The sequence below is a fragment of the Dryas octopetala genome, chromosome 2, assembly GCF_963921425.1.
Source record: "Dryas octopetala chromosome 2, drDryOcto1.1, whole genome shotgun sequence".
NCBI classification, from domain to species: Eukaryota; Viridiplantae; Streptophyta; class Magnoliopsida; order Rosales; family Rosaceae; genus Dryas; species Dryas octopetala.
In genome coordinates this window covers 29,086,844-29,104,851 of record NC_141367.1, presented here as the reverse complement: position 1 = coordinate 29,104,851, position 18,008 = coordinate 29,086,844, and the positions used below count along the sequence as shown (strand labels likewise).

The following is an 18,008-nucleotide window of genomic DNA, read 5'->3' as shown; positions in this document are numbered from 1 at the left end:
GTTTTTTGGAATTAAGAATGGACTCTTCTTGCTCTCGCTGGACCCATGTGTTCTTTCTTGTTTGTGAAATTCTCTCTATGCACCTTCAGTAATTTGCTAGCTGCAAATCGTATAATTAATTGACACATAATTTGTATCTTGATGTTATAGCTGGACCTGCATTACTGTTAAGTGGCTTTTGTTTTGGGGCATCGCCAGAACTGGAGCATAGAACACCATTTTCCAACTTCTACATGTATTGGACTCTCATTAGTACTGAAAAGTAAAAATTTTAGGGAGGAAAAAAATCCCATGTACTTGAGAATATTGAAACGTTTTCATAAGCTGGAAATTGGTATGCTTCAGTCCACCATGAATGCTTATAAAGGGTCTCCTAATTCATTGTAGGATCACATGACCAGAATTTATCAGTAGAACCATCACTATTTATGGAGAGAAGCAACACCTTTTCCCCATCACAACTTTATGCTCATCCTTTCTCCTAAACAATAATATGAGATCATGCCAAAATTTCTCAGACGGACAATTTCAGTAAGACATTTAATCATTCCATGGATCACTCTCTGCCCTCACTTCTGATGGTTCAATTACTTCCGAGGCTTCACCAGCACTTGCTTCAGACTCTGCTGCTGTCACATTATCATCTGCTGCCGCCGCATTATCATCTGCTGCATCCGCCTCTTCATCTTCCAATCTACCCCATCTTCCTCCAAGGGCCATTGCCATCATCTCGTATATCTTGTTTCCCAACTCAGCTGGGCTGTCAGGCTGTCATCATTAAACGAAGTAAGAATGACATAAAGCTACTCCAAATTATGGCATTACAAGGAAACAAAAAAAAGGTTTGTCCCTTACAGTGAATCCACTGGAGATCAATGCTGTGTCATACAGGAGGTCTACAGCTCTCTTCGCATCACTGCTGTCAGGGGCGTTCTTGCAAGCAGCCTGCAGCAGACACAGTTGTCAATGCAGTAATCTTAAGTTGGGTACTTTCAGTCATGAAACAATTGTCCCACCCTGAACACCACATGTGTGAAGGTATGAATTATTTATTTAGTTCTTTATCATTTCTCCATCCACCTGAAGTTTGAGAAGTAAAATAAATAAAGTGGGCTGTAGCTTAGCAAAATAAAAGATAGAAACCTTTACCCTTGTCTCGATTCAATAAAAGACCATAATGCAGCCATTATTGTGTATGATGCATTTTTTAAATAAAATATACAAGGAAATGAAATATATGTGAAATGAGCCGCTCCTGAGTGTTCTCTCACCATAGCACAGATATATGACACAATGTTAACATCAGTACTCAGCTGCTTTTTTCCATTTTCTTACGTTGTGTTTCATCTTGATTCTTGGCCATCTGTCTTAGTGTAATTTAATCTACAATGGCACTCTATAGTGTTAAACTAACCATCAGAGGAGTTCCATGATCTTACATTTAGGTCCTTAACGATGGGATGATCTGGGTTAATTTCCAATATTCTCCTGCCCCTCATGAACTCCAAACTTGAAGTATCTCCAAGTGCCTGAGCTTTCATCAATCTGTAGAAGCAATTTTTTTTTTTTATCATAAATCATAATACGGGAAGGCAACAATTACCAGCATTGTCTTAGACTCTTAGTATGCATCGTGGACACAAGAAAACATATACCTTTCCATATTAGCAGACCATCCAAACTTGCCAGAAACAAGCACACAGGGAGATGAGCTTAGACGCTTCGAGACTTGGACTTTTGCCACCTTATCACCCAGTTGTTGCTTTATCCAGTCGCATAGAAGATTGAATTCTTGCTTAGTTTCCCTTTCTTTAACCTCATCCTCATCACCTGGTACAATAAACTTTTTGGTGAGAAATATGAGGAAGATGACAAGAGGGAAACAACAATTCTGGGCATGGTGAAACAATTTCCAACAATATTTAAACATGCTGAAACAATTTCCAACTAACAACCAGGGGGGAATACTAACCAAGCTCTAAATCTTCCTTGCTGATGTCTACAAACTTCTTCTCTTTGTATGTCTGTAGGTTCTGGATAGCCACTTCATCAATAGGTTCAACTAAATACAAAACCTAAGACAAAAGAACAAGATCAGCAACCTGGGGAGGAAAACTCATCATAAAAGAACAAAAATCCATGGAGAGAAAGAGGGGGAGCGGGGGTGGGGGAGGGAGAGAGAGAGAGAGAGAGAGAGAGAGAGAGAGAGAGAGAGAGAGAGAGAGAGAGAGAGAGAGAGAGAGAGAGAGAGAGAGAGAGAGAGAGAGAGAGAGAGAGAGAGAGAGAACAACTGTAACCAATTAAAAGGCTTAGATATGAGGGTAGAACATAATCATATTAAGATCCCTACCCCCAAAATTTGAAAAGGTAAAACATAATCATGTTGACTTTGATTGCCTCCAAATTCCACATGACACATACCTCAATATCTTTCTGAACCAACTTCTCCAAGAATGGAGCGCTTTTTGCACTTTGCAGACTGTCTGTTGCCAAGTAATAGATAGCCTTCTGGTTCTCTGGCATGTTGTCAACATAATCATCCAAACTTGTCAGTTGTTCCTCACTTTTTGAAGTGTAGAATCGCAATAGGGGTGTTATGCGCTTGTGATTTCCAGAGTCCTCGATGCATCCTAACTTTAGAAACCTTCCAAAGTTCTCCCATAATTTCTTGTAATCCTGGGATCAAGTTCAACCATTTTCTAAGTCAAGAACAACTTTCCGGTGCAATTGAGAAAGAAAACATAATTAATTGCTGCTACCAACCTCTTTATTTTCACTTTCAGAGAGCTCTTGAATCATGTCAAATGTTTTCCTTATGAGTCTCTTTCTCATAATTCTTACCTGAAAATTTCAGATTGACAGAAACTAAGAACTTCCGCTATATTATCTAAGACAAATTTTTAACAAAAAATGCATAAAGATTGTAAAGAAAACTCAGGCTTACAATACGACTTTCTTGAAGAATCTCTCGAGAAACATTGAGAGGAAGATCATTTGAATCCACCACACCCTTAACAAAGCTCAGGTATCGCGGAAACTGCAAAAAGGATAATTCAGTGTCTAGCAGTGACAAAACACATTTTCAAGCAAACAAGCACTCTCAATACCACTCTTATTCTAAAATAGCCTGCTAGAAAGAGAGGCAATTGACTATAACATCTAAACAACTCCAATAATGATGGATAAAACAAGTCGTTTTGATTAGAACATGCAATAACTATAAAGAACAATAAGGGATACAATATTTTCCAATTTGGATACAGATTAAACAGTCAACACCCCATTCTTAATGATTTACAAATTGTTATTCCATCATAATAAAGTCAAATAGAAAACTTAATGCAAAACAGTCCATGTAACAAAGAACATCAATAACATGAAACCAAAAAAGAACTAAATGGAATCTTAATGCATAACAGTTTCCAATATGGCAAGACTTACCAGTTCACCATCAAAATCATCTGAGATAAATACCCGCTTCACATACAAACGTATATTCTTTGTTTTTGGATTTACTACATCCTCATTGTTAAGAGGCCCCATTCCAGGAATATAAAGAACAGACCTGAACTCCACCTCACCCTGCACAGATTTAAAAGTCACACTCCAAATATGCTATACTTTCTACCTACTGAACCAATTTCTCAATAAAATAAATAAAACAAAACGAGAGAGAGAGAGAGAGAGAGAGAGAGAGAGAGAGAGAGAGAGAGATCATTTCAATACCTCAGTGGTGAAGTGAGTGTATGCAAGTGGATCCAAGAACTCATTAAAAGTTTTCTTGTAGAATTCATGGTACTCATCTTTTTGAACTTCCTTTGCATTCCGCATCTGCAAAGGACAAAAACAAAATTACCATGCAGAACCCGAAATACATATACCATGACATCAATGACACTATGCTTTCAACTTACCCATATAGGCTTTGTTTCATTGGCTAATTCCCAATCCCAATACTTCTCGGTTTTTGTCTTCTTTTTCTTCTCACCCTGGTAACAAGTGCAGTAAATCACTGTAATGTAATATTTACCATGAAAGAAACTACATTGCCCACAATTAAGAATCCCGTGTCAATTACCTCTGGCTTTGCTTCTTCTCCTTCTTTTGGTTCTTCCTCCTCTTCCACCTGCCAAAAGTTTCAATTAATCAAGACTGGCAAATGCTAATTGCTTCATAATATGAAAAATAGATACTTTTTACAATTAAAATCGCTAGCCATAGAAAAGATACAGCCTTGAGGATTAGTTTGCAAGATCAAGACAATGAGGACTACCTTTCCAGAGAGTATAAACTGTATAATTAGGAAAATAATATTATTTTTTTAAAACCACCTACACATACATCACATGCACATTCAACTAGGGAAAAAGAATCCAACCATTAAGGAAAATATAAAGTGGATGTAGGAAACACCACAATGTCAAGTAAGCATTGAAAAAAAAAATTAGAAAGTAAAAGGAAAATAGCTAGGAAACCATCATATGCAGATAGCAATTGTTTCCAATCCCACCAAAACCTGCTATATAGAGGAGGAAAGGTATGTTCAAGCAGAAAACGAAGCCCTCACCTCAACAGTCCTTGATTTTTCTTGCCATGTGTAGATGGGGAAGGAAACAAACTGTGAGTAATTCTTCACCAAACTCTGGATCCGGGCCGGCTCTGAGAACTCATACTTGTCATCTGGCTGCAAGAAAAGAAAGTTTTTTAGATGGCTATGCATAAAAAAATTCAAAAAAAAAAAAATCAAATTTGGAAAAAAGACCTGCCCCAATAAAAAACAATGACTCAAAGCTGTCACCGTGTGGCAATAGCTGGACGTAACTTCAACATTCATGTAATACAAGCAAATATGGCACCAGATACAGGATTTTTCCTTACTAATTTTCTTTATGTCCAATAAACCATGACAGTCACAAGCAAAATGACCAAAGCTCATGAAATGAGAAATGAAGTAGCACATAAAGTACCCTTAAATACAGTGTGATCTGTGTTCCACGGCTAATGAGATTTTCGGGATCAGTTTCTTCCCTAATCACATATGAGCTACTGTCAGCCGCTGCTTCCCAAACATACTGCTTATCTGACCTTGGGCTTTTTGTAGAGACAACAACCTGATTTTGCATAATATATACAAGCCAATGAGCAACTTCCCAGGTCAACCATCCACGTTAAAAACTCAACTATGAGCAGATGTTGCAACAAGGCATAAATTAATTGTGAAAACCGTACTGCACCTTCTCAGCAACAAGGAAAGCAGAATAGAACCCAACACCGAATTGACCAATCAAACCATTGTCCGCACCAAGATCCTTATTTTCCTGAAAATATATAAGGCTGAAAGTTAAGATTCGAAAGCACCAAAGAACCTCAAAAAATATTCACTAAGAAACAACAACTGCAAAATAATGCATTCAACAGATACATTAACTGATGCACAGAGAGAGAGAGATAGAGAGAGAGAGAGAGAGAGAGAGAGACCTTCAGTGCCTTTAAAAATTTTGAAGTACCACTCTGAGCAATGGTTCCAAGGCAATCAATGAGTTCCTCTTTAGTCATTCCAATACCAGTATCCCTAAAAGTCAGAGAACCGCATTTCAATCATCTCCACTAATTCATCCAGGATAAAAAATGAAGTGAAGATTTAGAAACAACATACGATATAGTGATAGTCCCATTATCTGGATCAGATTTGATGCGTATCTGTAGCTCACCAGCATCTCCAAGCAGAGAGGGCTCAGTCACACTTAAAAATCTCAACTTGTCCAAGGCATCACTTGCATTACTGGAACATGAATACAAAATAAAGTCAACATATGGACTAAATAAAAAGGGACTTACGTCGCATACTCATAATCATGCAAGAAGCACATTTTAATCAAGTGTAGGCATATGCAGCTCACCTCACAAGCTCCCTAAGGAACACCTCCTTGTGGCTGTATAGACTATGAACTATCAAATCCATTAACCGAGTGACCTGCAATTAGTTTCAAAGTCCTCAACTTTCAATTCCAAAATTATAAACCAAAAACACAATCCTCACAAGCCTGTAAATCCCAACAACGAATATGGAAACAGTAAAAATAAACAATCCTTCTTCTCATTGGCTGTCCAAAACAGTAACAAAACCCCATAATTTAAAACCAAGCCGTCCATTTTGATTTCCAAGAAAACAGAAAAAATACATAAAAGGCTAGAAATTTATGATAAATAAAATTTCAAAAACCCAATTCAGTCAGAAGCCAAAACACCCAAAATTTATAAAGACAGAGAGAGACCCACCTCGGCTTGGTACTCGAATTTCTCACCAGGCGTCTCGGTGGCCTCTTTATCGGCAACCGCCGCGTCACAGCGAATAGATATTTGTCTATTTTTGCTCTCAAGCCTCCACTTCAATCCACCGCAAGAGAAGCCCTTTCTGAGCCCATTTTGTGGCACAAAAGCAGTTCTGAGGCTCAAGGCCTTGTTGGGGTTTCTGAGCGTGAAGGGGGATGAAGAAGGAAGTGAAGCTAGAGAGGCAGTGGCTAAGCTTCTGCTTAGAACTGGAGCCATTGAGAGCCCTAACAAACGTTGAGTTTCACAGTCTCAAAGTGTAAAAACCCTTGCGAGTTGCGACTTATAAGGGTTTAGCACTTTTAAGTAGTAGGGGAGAGGAAGTGGCCAAAAAAAAAAAAAAAAGTAGTAGGGGAGAGGGGAGGATTCTAGAAGGAAGAAAACAAAGGGAACGGGAGGCTTCTTTTGTTTGGACTCGGAGCCATTTCTGTTAAATTGTAAGGCCTAGATTCTGCCATTTCAGCTATCACAATATCCGCTTCATTTTTTCATTTTTCTTTTACAGTTTTATTGCCAAATTTGAATTATGATTGATGACAAGAGAATTTGGTTACTTGATGGGTTCCATTTTCTAATAAATTAATTTTTTATTAATTTAATTATTAAAAGGAAAATTAGGACCATATTAGAGTTTGAAAATTGTAACGGTAATTAATATTTATGCATGATTAAAACTCCTATTATAATGTTCATTGCCAAAGGCTTGGCTAAAGTAGGTGGTGTATTGAAAATTTGGATGGATTCATACGTATTGGACCATATTAATTTTAGGCAGAAAACGAGCACAAATTCAATGTTGTATAAGCTTGCATTATCTTGTGGCAATTCTCCCCTCCTTTTTAGCCAACCCAACGATCAACCAGGTCACGAGGACAACATGAAACAGAACTAGAAGTAACATGGCCTATGTAATATCTATATTGCAGCTTATGTAGTAGTAAAAGATTCAATAATCCATAAGCAAGCAGCAACATATTTTAAATCAGAAATCACAAGTATATCTACCAGCATATCAAATTTTGATGGATCTCTACCTGTGATTCTCATTGATATACAGATAAATAGGAAAGGAGAGGAATGAAATGAGAGTAGATGGGTTACATAGATTTGCAAATAAAGATAAATGAGTCTCTATGTGTAGGAGTTGGAGATAAGAAGAAGAAGAAAAAGAAGACCCCCATGAGGAGTGGAGCTGCATGTGTGTTACTAGCAATTGATAAAATGTTGTGGAAAAAATGAAGTGATTCCCTTGAGCCAAACATCTCATCAGCCACAGCTGGAGTCTCTAAGCAAATTGAAATTACAATCCAAGTATGAGCACTGAACCTTTCTAGCTCAGGCCTCTAAAGCTGCCTGCTTCAAACAATCAACATTACACAATCCAACTGATCTCACCATATCTCCCAAGCTGCCACCATTGGTTTGAAACAGTCAGTAAGTAGTAAGAAAAAGTGTAAAGAAAATGGAAAGAAAATCATTGATAGTTGAACAACTGACCGGTCGAAGCTGTTTCTTGCTCTTTCTGAGTGATCTGTGCTATTCCTTGCCTTTCCTGATCGGTCCATGCTCCTTCTTGACTTGTCTCTCTTATCAGTGCTGCTTCCTGATTTCTCTCTGCTGTCTGTGCTCAGTCTAGATTTTTCTCTCTGTCCGGTGCTAGACCTCGACTTCTCCCTCTGGTCAGTGCTTGATCTGGCCTTGTCCTTGTTGTCTATGGTCTTCAGAGGACACTCCATTTGGTCTGCACTTGCTTCAGTTACATTTCCAAGACGTGGTAATTTCTCTATGGCAGATATGAACTTCCTGAGATGCCTCAAGTACTCTGGATAGAGTTCCAGATTACAATGGTTCCCTCCTTTAAGCCACAAAGGTTCATACTTCTCTTTGCAAAGCTCCCACAGCTGCTTACCATGGGAGAAATCCACAACTTCATCTTCAGTTCCCTAGGAAATTCAACAGCTGTAATTAACCAATTTAAACAGCTGCAAGGCCATTGTAAGTAATTGATTCAGAGTGTTTGTTGAAACCCCACATTTGCAGTCAAACTGTCAAGGTTTTGGACTTCATACATACTGAAACATTCTGTTCCTAGAATCCCCTAATAAAATCTGAGCACTAGAAAGCATTTCTAACCAAGTTAACAACACAAAGTTCAATTTGTGCATGGCATAGAATAGAACTATACAATCAAGTTGAAGCCCAACTGAAATGCAAAATCAACTTACATGAATTACCAAAACCGGGCAATTGACAAGTGGAATTTTATCAATATTCTGCAACAGAAACAATGCCATTCACAACTTTCAATAATAGAATTGTATAGATCAATCAACAAAAAACAAAAATCTGAATGTGTTAAATGAAAGAAGACAATTGTATATGAGGAAAACCTTGTAAATGTCGAACCAAAATGTTTTCTTAACAGGGTACATTACTCGAAGGCCAGAAAGTATTGGACTGTGCAGAACAACAGCCCTCAAGTGAGGCAAACGCATGGCCAATTCCAAAGCAGGTCCACTCCCAACTGACTGTCCGTACAATATGACGTCTTCCTCCTTTATACCATAAGTCTCTTCAAGGCATTTGTATGCAGCCTCTATGTCTGCATAGGTGTCCTGCTCACTTGGCTAATACATAAAGACATGTTACACTATATATATATATATATATATATATATTATTAATATGATGCTCTTATTATGGTCTGAAATTGATTTGTCAAAAAATGAATGTTAAGGAACTTGGTCATTATATTATATGGTTACATAAATCCTTTGATTTGTATTATATAGTTATGATTAAAATAAGCAAAAACAAGACAAACAGAGAATCCAAATCCAAGTGGATTATATTTATATATACCTTCCCAGAAGATTGTCCATACCCAGAATAGTCATACCTGCAAAGCACAAGAAATGTTATTTACCCATATTTAATTTCTTTCCTAAAACATTTTCATTGAAACAAATTAAGTAATAACTCGATCAAAACAAAACATATATGGAAACTCAAATATATGTGACTGACCCCATTAGATTCACACCCAGATGAAGACTAAGCTCTGTAAAAATATGGTACATCTGGCCAAGATCAGCAGCATTCCCATGAGAGTAAAGTAGAGTGAGAGAAGCAGATGGGTTTTTGACGTACATAGCCACAATCTCATTCCCTCTCTTGGTGCTGAGCTTCACCACGTCCACGTCCTCTCTGGGATGAACATCAGAGATCCTCATCTTCCCAGTTGGCTCATCCACGTGTATGGTGTATGATGGAGGGTCTGGTGGAAAAAATGCAAACTTTGCAGCCATGGACGATGTTGCAGACCCCATTTTTTGATCGGTGGAGAAAAGGGTATGACTATGGAATGTTGTTAATTCAGGTGAGGTGAGAAGTAATGCATGGTAAAGTTTGGCCTTGAACTAATTTTTTTGAACTTTGAAGTTGGTATTTTGGTATGAGCTCTATGATGAGAGACAGAAAAGAATAAGAAGTGGAATTACGGGAATTTAGAATATGAAGGTCAAAGGTTTAGTGTTCCATTTGGTTGTTGGGAAAATGTTTGAATTAATTATTATTTTATGGGTGAGTGAGAGAGAGGCAAAGATGGAAAAAAGGACAAGACAAAGATATATAGATCCAGGCAGGAATTTTTGTCGGATAGGAGGAATTTCCCAAGTCTATCTTTCGTTTCCTTATTTATATATATTAATATATATATATATATTTTTTTGGTATACCAATTTAACATACTTAATCACTAGAATTATAAATCCCACAATCACTAAAATCTTGATCACATATTAGAACATTACAAAATCATATGAGAAAATAGGAAGTAATAAATACCAAATGCTAACAACAATTGGATACAAAAAAAAAATGCTAACAACAAAAAGAAACATAATTTCTTATGTAATAAAAGAAAAGGCAAAAGTGTTGCAAACGAATTGCCTAAAAATCATCCCATTAGTTTACTTGCGTAAAATCAAGAAGGCCATTATATACTTAATGGGTTGTCAATTCTAATCCGTTACCTTTCTTTGAATTAAATTGGGTATAGTCAAGGCAAGATGAAAGCCTACATACATTTTGCAAATATTTGTTTTTAAAATTTCAAAGTTCATGTCCTATCAGAAAAAAAAAAAAAAAAAAAATTGAAAGTGCATATAATTAACGATGGATAACACTGAGTCCCCACCCCCACATAATTGTTATCTCTGATCAACACCTGGCTCTCTACTAGCAACAAAAAATAAAAAATAACAAAACATATATAGTCCAATTAGGAAAAACTCATTTTGAATTAGTGTTAGTCCATCCGGCGGACTAAAAAATTGAGACGGCAAACTGCAAAAGTGAATGGTGAATGATGAATTGTGGGGTAGAAATGATGAAAAAATTAGGAAAAGAAAATGAATAGGTGCTGGGTGGGGGATGAGTTATAAGAGGAGAGGGAACATGACATGATTACAAGTGATTTAATTTTGATCTTCTGAAATACCTCACTAAAGATTAGAGCCCAGCCACACTTACACACAAATCAAGGCCCAAACATGAAATGGGCCAGGCCTAAGTTAAGAAGAACAAAAGAAGAGACCAAAGTGAAGCCCAAAAGACAGGACACCACCTAGGGACCTACAAGAAGTGAAGTGACCACCAAAGTTGATAACACTAGTTCTTCTTCAACATAGCTTCAATAACTATATTTTTAACAGATGCACAGTTCATTTGGAATGCGAGAGAATTTCAATGAAGGAATTCAAATTAATATCTTATGAACATAAATGTTTTTTCTTGGTCAAACTATGAACAGAAATGTTTGGATTGGTATATATGGAAAGAAACACAAACCTTTTCTGCTAACAAATATACTACTTGATACATGAATCTCAAATGATACATTGTACATGATCATTTCAAATCAAAATACCTGTTAATTACATTGAACTTATATTATTCCGAACTCATTGTAATATTTTGACGATTCTTCAACCAATGTAGACTTAATCAATGTTGAAATCCAAATCTTCTGCTGGCTGAAAACTCATACATCTTCACTCGGCAACTTGCAATTGCTGGTAAGTTTCTACAATTCTATACCTCTTTTCTTCGATCTAAATTAAATATTTGCTTATAAGAACATGCATGGGTCATTGCTGTATAGTTGTGTTTTTGGGTTATACAAGGAACTACTCATGTACGTATGTTGTTTCTTTGAATTAACTTGGACTTCTTTTTGGCCAAAAAAAGAACTTGGAACTCTTGAATTTGATGTTTGAAAATAAACAATTAATTGACCAACCAGAAAGAAAAAAGGATATAGAATGTGGCAGCACATGAATGTACCACATTGCACAAATTCCGACCTTGAAGAAACATATTTAGAGGTGGTTTAATCCCCGGTAAAACAAATTAATGACTTACAATGTAGACGAGGGACACCCACTGAAACTCTAGTTAATTGGATGACTCGCTTCCTTAATAACTACAATTCTAAGTTTCTAATTCCTAAACCCAATTACACCTGCCAAATAAATAGTTTAAATGCAACATTGATAGTGACTCCTACGTATCTGCTTTCTTCCATCAGATTAGTACTCTAAATTAATAAAATGTCATTTGAATGCATTATAATTCAAATTAACTGTATGAAGTGTGTGATAATAGCTAGAAATATTAAAGGGTAATGTTTTATTGTCAAATATTTTTATATTATATTGTCATACTGTGAATTTGACACTACATATTTAACAAAAGCTTATTATTAATCAATAATTAAAATTTTAGATTGATAGTTTAACAACATAATATATATATGTTTAATTGTACAGCAATCACTAAAATAATGTTGACAAAAAAAAAAAAAAAACTAAAATAACGTACATTTTGGTAGCAGTAAGTATAGTATCTTGAGATCTCATTGTGACTAGGGATTAACATATGAATATAGGGATACACAAAGTGCGGCAACTGCATTTTGATGTGTAAGAAACAGTAGCCTCCCAAAAATGCATACATGGAAGAAGTTTAGCCAACCTCGGCATACAAAACAAAAGCCAAGCTAGCCAGCTCTTCAGCCTCTTCTCTTTGATGGTATATATGGCGGCAGACAGGCACAAAACACCTTAACACCCGTAGCTTCCGTTCCACGCCATAGTACTATCGATTTTCCTCTAACTATGCCCCTTCAGCGATATATATAGGGTTTGTTTCTCAAACTGCGAGAAAATTAGTGCATCCAATTCTTCTCAAAATGCTTCGAAAGATTAAACTACACATGGGTGACACGAGGTTTTATGTACTATTTGTAATGGGTGGTCTTGGCCACACCCTTTAAATATTGAAAAGGTTTTGGAATTGGTACCCTAGAAGTCCCTAGTTTGACTCGGGTATATATGTGTTACTAGCTAGCTACGTACCTAGCTGCGATCCAGGTCTATATATTTGACTTGTGTTTTAGACATTTGACTCTCTCTTTAAAATCCAGATTTAACAGTGTCATTGATCAGTTTGTCAGTACTTTTGCTAGCCAGCTTTCATTTCATGCGTTTATTCTTCGCTTTGAAGGGTAAGAGGGAAGACATGCAGATGGGTCGTGGTTCTATGAAGTCTGCTTGCTTAGTGTTTGTGTTTCTTTCTGCTGCATGCTTATGGAATATCTCAGATGCTCATCCCAATCAATTAGGTATATATCTAACTTTTTTTTCTTCTTCTTCTTTTTGCCCTTTATGTATGCTTCAAGAATTGAGTTTATAATGGATCAATGTTTAAGCTTGATATTGACTGTACATTTCAATTTTCCACTATTTCAAGATGGGAATGCTACTGTGACAAAAATTAATGCTGTTTCAACTCTAAAGGTACGTATATACATATCATGATAAATTAAGTTAATTCTTAATTAATTGAATATGGCATTCATATTCAAAGCCTAACAGCATATGCATATTTATATATGTTGTCAAACTATTTGGTTCTGAAATATTACTCTATAATCACAGATGGGGTGTTTTTTGACTTGTGATTATAGGTTATTGGGCAAAATATATTTAAAGATCTCAAGTGATTATTATAAACATGTGCAGGGTGATATTGAAGTGGTTGGTCCTCCTACTGCTATTTATGAGGAGAAGATTATAGGAGGAAGGAAAATGGGGGTACACGAAATGATGAAGTTAGAGAAGGTTAAAGTAATAGTGGATGGAGAGAGTGGAATTGGGAACTCAAAGACAGGCTTATTAAGCAGCTCATCAAACCAGCTTGAAGGAAAATCATGTGGCAGTGATCAAGTGAAGTGGGGTACTACCCATAAGGAATGTAAACAAAGTGGTAGTACTAGTTTTTCTGAAACTAGTGTTGATGATCCGTCTGGTTTTGTAGCTTTTAATGAGGATTACCATGCAGCAAGGCACCACCCGCCTAAGAATAACTGAGATAATCAAACTTATTAATTGAAGTTTTAATCAATTTCAATGAAGTAATAGACCTTCTAACTCTAGCCAGCTACTTTGTCATTTTATATAAATTAAAATGCTCATGTTAGTTTTTCCCACTTCAATTTCTTGTACATTTAAATTTCTGCATATGCACGTACGTCTGTGAGTGCACACTGTGCGCGAGAGGTTGCAATCACACTACAAGTTATAATGGGTGGGCCCATCATTTATCAGTCTGGGCCGGACTGGCCCATCAAACTGGATCAAATCTCAAGGTGGCAAGTCTTTTTTTTTTTTCGTTAAATAGCAGTTGGCAAGTCAGCGAATAATCAGGGTGAGTGCAATAAAACTCAGATATCTTGGACAACTGACAACACACGAAGGTGACGAAACATGTGGAATTCAAGTGTCACCTTTATTTCTGAAAAATCCAATATATGAGTTAACAACGCCGCAAGTCGACGACCAATCAACTACAATAGACATCGTTCTTTATTACCAGTTACAGCTTCGGTTCCGAAATTCACGTGTAAGAAATTTAATGCTCAACATGTTTATAATGCACAACCATCTCTCCCTCTCTCTCACCAAATTAAAACCATGTCCAGCTCCGGCACTGCCAACAACAACAACAGCAATGGCGGTCATAATACCCACATTCTGGTGTTTCCGTACCCGGCCCAAGGCCACATGCTACCACTCCTGGACCTGGCCCACCAACTGGCCCACCGTGGCCTCTCCATAACCGTCTTGGTCACACCCAAGAACCTCCCAATCCTCACTCCACTCCTCTCCGCCAACCCCTCCATCCAAACTTTGGTCCTCCCTTTTCCTCCTCACCCCAAAATACCCCCCGGCGTCGAGAACGTCAGGGACATCGGCGTCTTCGGCAACATAGCCGTAATCAACGCCCTCCCCGACCTCCACGACCCAATCATCCAATGGTTCAAGACCCACAGTAACCCCCCTGTGGCCATCATCTCCGATTTTTTTCTCGGGTGGACCCTCCGCCTGGCCCACCAACTCAATATCCCCAGAATCGCTTTTTACTCCTCTGGAGCGTTTTTGGCCTCTGTTTCACACTACTGCTGGCGTAATATCGATGCCGTTCGATCATCGTCATCAACAGTTGTGCATTTTCCTCATCTTCCCAGATCACCGTCTTTTAAAGAGGCGCAGCTGCCCTCCCTGTTCCGCAGCTACAGAAGATCGGATCCCGAGTCAGAGAGCTTGAGGGATTGCATGGTTGCAAATATGGAAAGTTGGGGATGCGTTTTTAACAGCTTTCAAGACTTGGAAAGTGAGTATTTGGCCTACTTTAGGAGGAAAATAGGCCACGGGAGGGTTTACGGAGTGGGTCCATTGAGTCTACTTGCTGCGGCAGATGGTTTGGGTCGGGGCGACTTGAATGCGAAGGACTCGGGTGGTGCCGACGTGCTTACATGGCTTGATGGGTGCCCAGATGGGTCTGTGCTTTACGTTTGCTTTGGGAGTCAGAAGTTGTTAAATAGGCAACAGATGGAGGCCTTGGCTTCTGGGCTTGAACAGAGCGGGGTCCGATTTGTTTGGGTGGTGAAAATGGGCTTGGCCCAACAAATGAAGGATGGGTATGGGGTTGTACCAGATGGGTTTGAGGAAAGGGTTGGTGAGAGGGGATTGGTGATAAAGGGTTGGGCCCCACAGGTGTTGATCCTGGGTCATCGGGCCGTGGGAGGATTTCTCAGCCATTGTGGGTGGAACTCTGTGCTGGAGGCAGTAGTTGCTGGGACATTGATATTGGGCTGGCCCATGGAGGCTGACCAGTTTGTGGACGCCAAACTGTTGGTTGACGACATGGGTGTGGCCCTGAGGGTGTGTGAGGGTGCCCAAGGGGTACCAGACCCGGCGGAGATGGCAAAAGTGATTGCTGAGTCACTGACCGGGGACACACCGGAAAAGGTGAGAGCAAAGGAGCTGAGGGACAAGGCATTTGCAGCTGTGGGAGCTGGTGGGAGCTCTTCAGAGGACTTGGATGAATTTGTGAAAGAGTTGGGTCAACTTAAAGTGGGTTGAAGCACAACCTAAGTGAATATAGAGTACTATCAGTATCAGACAAGTCTTTTTTAAAACTAAAAAGTTGGAATAAAAAGAAAATAAAGCTCATTCGTAATTACGATTTTACTAGCCTCTTAACATGAGTGGAAGCTCGTGTCAACACTTTGATATAAAACATGTAAGTAGTGCTAGTATTTCAAATGATATGTTAGTGTTTGATAGATTCATATTTGACTTCATTTTCTCATTAACAAAACACTTACACATATAATGCCATATTATTTGGAATCCAAATATAAGATCCGTAGCTAGTATACAACCATTGTACACACAGGCCCCACGCCACAACTTTGGGTCCCAAATCCACCTGTAAATCTTAATTAGTGAATGGTGATTATTGCTCCTAGTTTATAAATGTGTGAGCATCTTTCACCACACATTCACACAACCCACGTCAACTCCAAGTCTTCGCCCATCAGTCTCTCTCGCTCACCAAAAACCATGTCGATCTCCGGCAGTGGCAACAACAATAACAGTCACATCCTGGTGTTTCCATACCCTGCCCAAGGGCACATGCTACCACTCCTGGACCTGACCCACCAACTGGTCCTCCGTGGCCTCTCCATAACAATTTTGGTGACACCCAAAAACCTCCCAACAGTGACACCACTCCTCTCCACCCACCCCTCCATCCAAACCCTTATCCTCCCATTTCCTTCTCACCCCAAAATACCCCCCGGCGTAGAGAACGTGAAGGACATAGGCAACCACGGCAACATCTCCGTAATTAGCGCCCTTACCAAACTCCATGACCCAGTCATCCAGTGGTTCAAGTCCCACGCGAACCCCCCTGTGGCCCTCATCTCCGATTTCTTCCTTGGGTGGACCCTCCGACTGGCCCACCATCTTAATATCCCCAGAATTGCTTTCTTCTCCTCTGGGGCCTTCCTCGCCTCTGTTTTTTACTACTGTTGGAGTAATATTGACGTCGTTCGCTCCTCATCAACGGTTCATCTTCCCGATGTTCCTAGATCACCGTCGTTTAAAGAGCACCAGCTGCCTTCTCTGATCCGCAGCTATAGGGAATCAGATCCCGACGCGCACCTTCTGAGGGAATCTATAACTGCAAATATTTCGAGTTGGGCATGTGTTTTTAACAGCTTTGAGGACCTGGAGGATGAGTATTTGGGCCACCTGAGGACGAAAATGGGGCACGGACGTGTTTATGGAGTTGGCCCAATCAGTCTAATTGCAGCCGCCACTGACAAGTTGGGTCGGGGCAACCCGGACACGGACTCGGATGTGCTGTCCTGGCTTGATGGGTGCCCAGATGGGTCTGTGCTTTACGTTTGCTTCGGAAGCCAGAAGCTGTTAAATAAGCAACAAATGGAGGCCTTGGCTTCTGGGCTCGAACAGAGCGGGGTTCGATTTGTGTGGGCCGTGAAATTGGGCTCAGCCCAACAGGCGAACGATGGGTACGGGGTTGTACCAGATGGGTTTGAGCAAAGAGTTGTTGGGCGAGGATTCGTGATAAAGGGTTGGGCACCGCAGGTATTGATCCTGGGTCATCGGGCCGTGGGAGGATTTGTTAGCCATTGTGGGTGGAACTCTGTTCTGGAAGCGATTGTTTCTGGGGCATTGATATTGGCCTGGCCCATGGAGGCAGACCAGTTTGTGAACGCGAAGCTGTTGGTTGAGGACATGAGTGTGGCCGTGAAGGTGTGTGAGGGTGCCGACGGGGTACCTGACCCGGTCGAGATGGGGAAAGTGATCACCAAGTCAATGACCGGGGACTCACCCGAAAAGGTGAGAGCAAAGGAGCAGAGGGACAAAGCATTCGCGGCTGTGGCAGCTGGTGGAAGCTCTTCAAAGGATTTGGATGAGTTTGTGAAAGAGTTGGGCAAACTACAAGTGGGGTGAAGCACAACATTTTAATCAAGTGGAAAAAACACTAAAAGAAAAAATTAGAACACAAAATAAAGGTCAGTCTTGAACTCTTGATTATGATTTTATGAAATTTGTACCAAGTCTAAGAGCATGTTTTCAGTGAATGAATAATATTTGGATCAAGTTGAATGTAGCAGACGATGCATTCTTCTCTGTTTCAGAGAGAGCTAACAGTCAAACACCAACCCCAAGATGTCACACATATCAACAAGGAGGAAGTGTTTTCTACTTTTATTATTCCTGGTTCCAGCTATAAATGAT

The 18,008-nt window shown here is 39.3% G+C and overlaps 4 protein-coding genes and 1 pseudogene across 4 annotated transcripts; 3 read left to right on the top strand and 2 right to left on the bottom strand.

Annotated features, from left to right (window-relative positions):
• Positions 1–279: 279 nt before the first annotated feature.
• Positions 280–6,624, bottom strand: CR88 (Chaperone protein htpG family protein). The gene is made up of 19 exons (XM_086232800.1): positions 6,280–6,624; positions 5,901–5,974; positions 5,657–5,782; positions 5,479–5,572; positions 5,235–5,318; positions 4,968–5,111; positions 4,568–4,684; positions 4,079–4,126; positions 3,915–3,989; positions 3,727–3,831; positions 3,442–3,582; positions 2,945–3,037; positions 2,764–2,841; positions 2,422–2,676; positions 1,973–2,075; positions 1,656–1,830; positions 1,440–1,545; positions 856–945; positions 280–768 (listed from the first exon to the last, which is right to left on the bottom strand). The coding sequence occupies exons 1-19, from the start codon at positions 6,547–6,549 to the stop codon at positions 541–543; spliced, it is 2,406 nt and encodes an 801-aa protein (XP_086088926.1). The 5' UTR covers positions 6,550–6,624; the 3' UTR covers positions 280–540.
• An 820-nt stretch (positions 6,625–7,444) lies between these two features.
• LOC147295325 (alpha/beta-Hydrolases superfamily protein) lies at positions 7,445–9,825 on the bottom strand. Its single transcript, XM_086231365.1, has 6 exons — positions 9,358–9,825; positions 9,193–9,229; positions 8,721–8,957; positions 8,556–8,603; positions 7,828–8,273; positions 7,445–7,738 (listed from the first exon to the last, which is right to left on the bottom strand). Exons 1-6 carry the CDS (start codon positions 9,657–9,659, stop codon positions 7,666–7,668), a joined length of 1,143 nt encoding a protein of 380 aa, XP_086087491.1. The 5' UTR covers positions 9,660–9,825; the 3' UTR covers positions 7,445–7,665.
• Positions 9,826–12,873: 3,048 nt separating this feature from the next.
• Positions 12,874–13,763, top strand: RGF2 (root meristem growth factor-like protein). Its single transcript, XM_086231251.1, has 3 exons — positions 12,874–13,015; positions 13,144–13,190; positions 13,416–13,763. Exons 1-3 carry the CDS (start codon positions 12,874–12,876, stop codon positions 13,761–13,763), a joined length of 537 nt encoding a protein of 178 aa, XP_086087377.1.
• A 603-nt stretch (positions 13,764–14,366) lies between these two features.
• Positions 14,367–15,818, top strand: LOC147295323 (UDP-glycosyltransferase 89A2 pseudogene; annotated as a pseudogene).
• Positions 15,819–16,018: 200 nt separating this feature from the next.
• On the top strand, positions 16,019–17,830 carry LOC147295322 (UDP-glycosyltransferase 89A2-like). The gene has a single exon (XM_086232429.1). The coding sequence runs from the start codon at positions 16,215–16,217 to the stop codon at positions 17,718–17,720; it is 1,506 nt and encodes a 501-aa protein (XP_086088555.1). The 5' UTR covers positions 16,019–16,214; the 3' UTR covers positions 17,721–17,830.
• Positions 17,831–18,008: the final 178 nt, after the last annotated feature.

Coding starts and splice junctions, on each gene's coding strand:
- CR88 (XM_086232800.1), bottom strand. CDS start 6,549: ATGGCTCCAGTTCTAAGCAGAAGCTTAGCCACTGCCTCTCTAGCTTCA. Junction 3,583..3,726: donor ACACTCACTTCACCACTGAG/GTATTGAAATGA, acceptor AAATCTGTGCAG/GGTGAGGTGGAGTTCAGGTC. Junction 3,038..3,441: donor ATGATTTTGATGGTGAACTG/GTAAGTCTTGCC, acceptor TCCTTTTTGCAG/TTTCCGCGATACCTGAGCTT.
- LOC147295325 (XM_086231365.1), bottom strand. CDS start 9,659: ATGGGGTCTGCAACATCGTCCATGGCTGCAAAGTTTGCATTTTTTCCA. Junction 8,958..9,192: donor ATGGACAATCTTCTGGGAAG/GTATATATAAAT, acceptor TTTATGTATTAG/CCAAGTGAGCAGGACACCTA. Junction 8,274..8,555: donor GCCCGGTTTTGGTAATTCAT/GTAAGTTGATTT, acceptor TGAATTTCCTAG/GGAACTGAAGATGAAGTTGT.
- RGF2 (XM_086231251.1), top strand. CDS start 12,874: ATGCGTTTATTCTTCGCTTTGAAGGGTAAGAGGGAAGACATGCAGATG. Junction 13,016..13,143: donor TGCTCATCCCAATCAATTAG/GTATATATCTAA, acceptor CACTATTTCAAG/ATGGGAATGCTACTGTGACA. Junction 13,191..13,415: donor ATGCTGTTTCAACTCTAAAG/GTACGTATATAC, acceptor AAACATGTGCAG/GGTGATATTGAAGTGGTTGG.
- LOC147295322 (XM_086232429.1), top strand. CDS start 16,215: ATGTGTGAGCATCTTTCACCACACATTCACACAACCCACGTCAACTCC.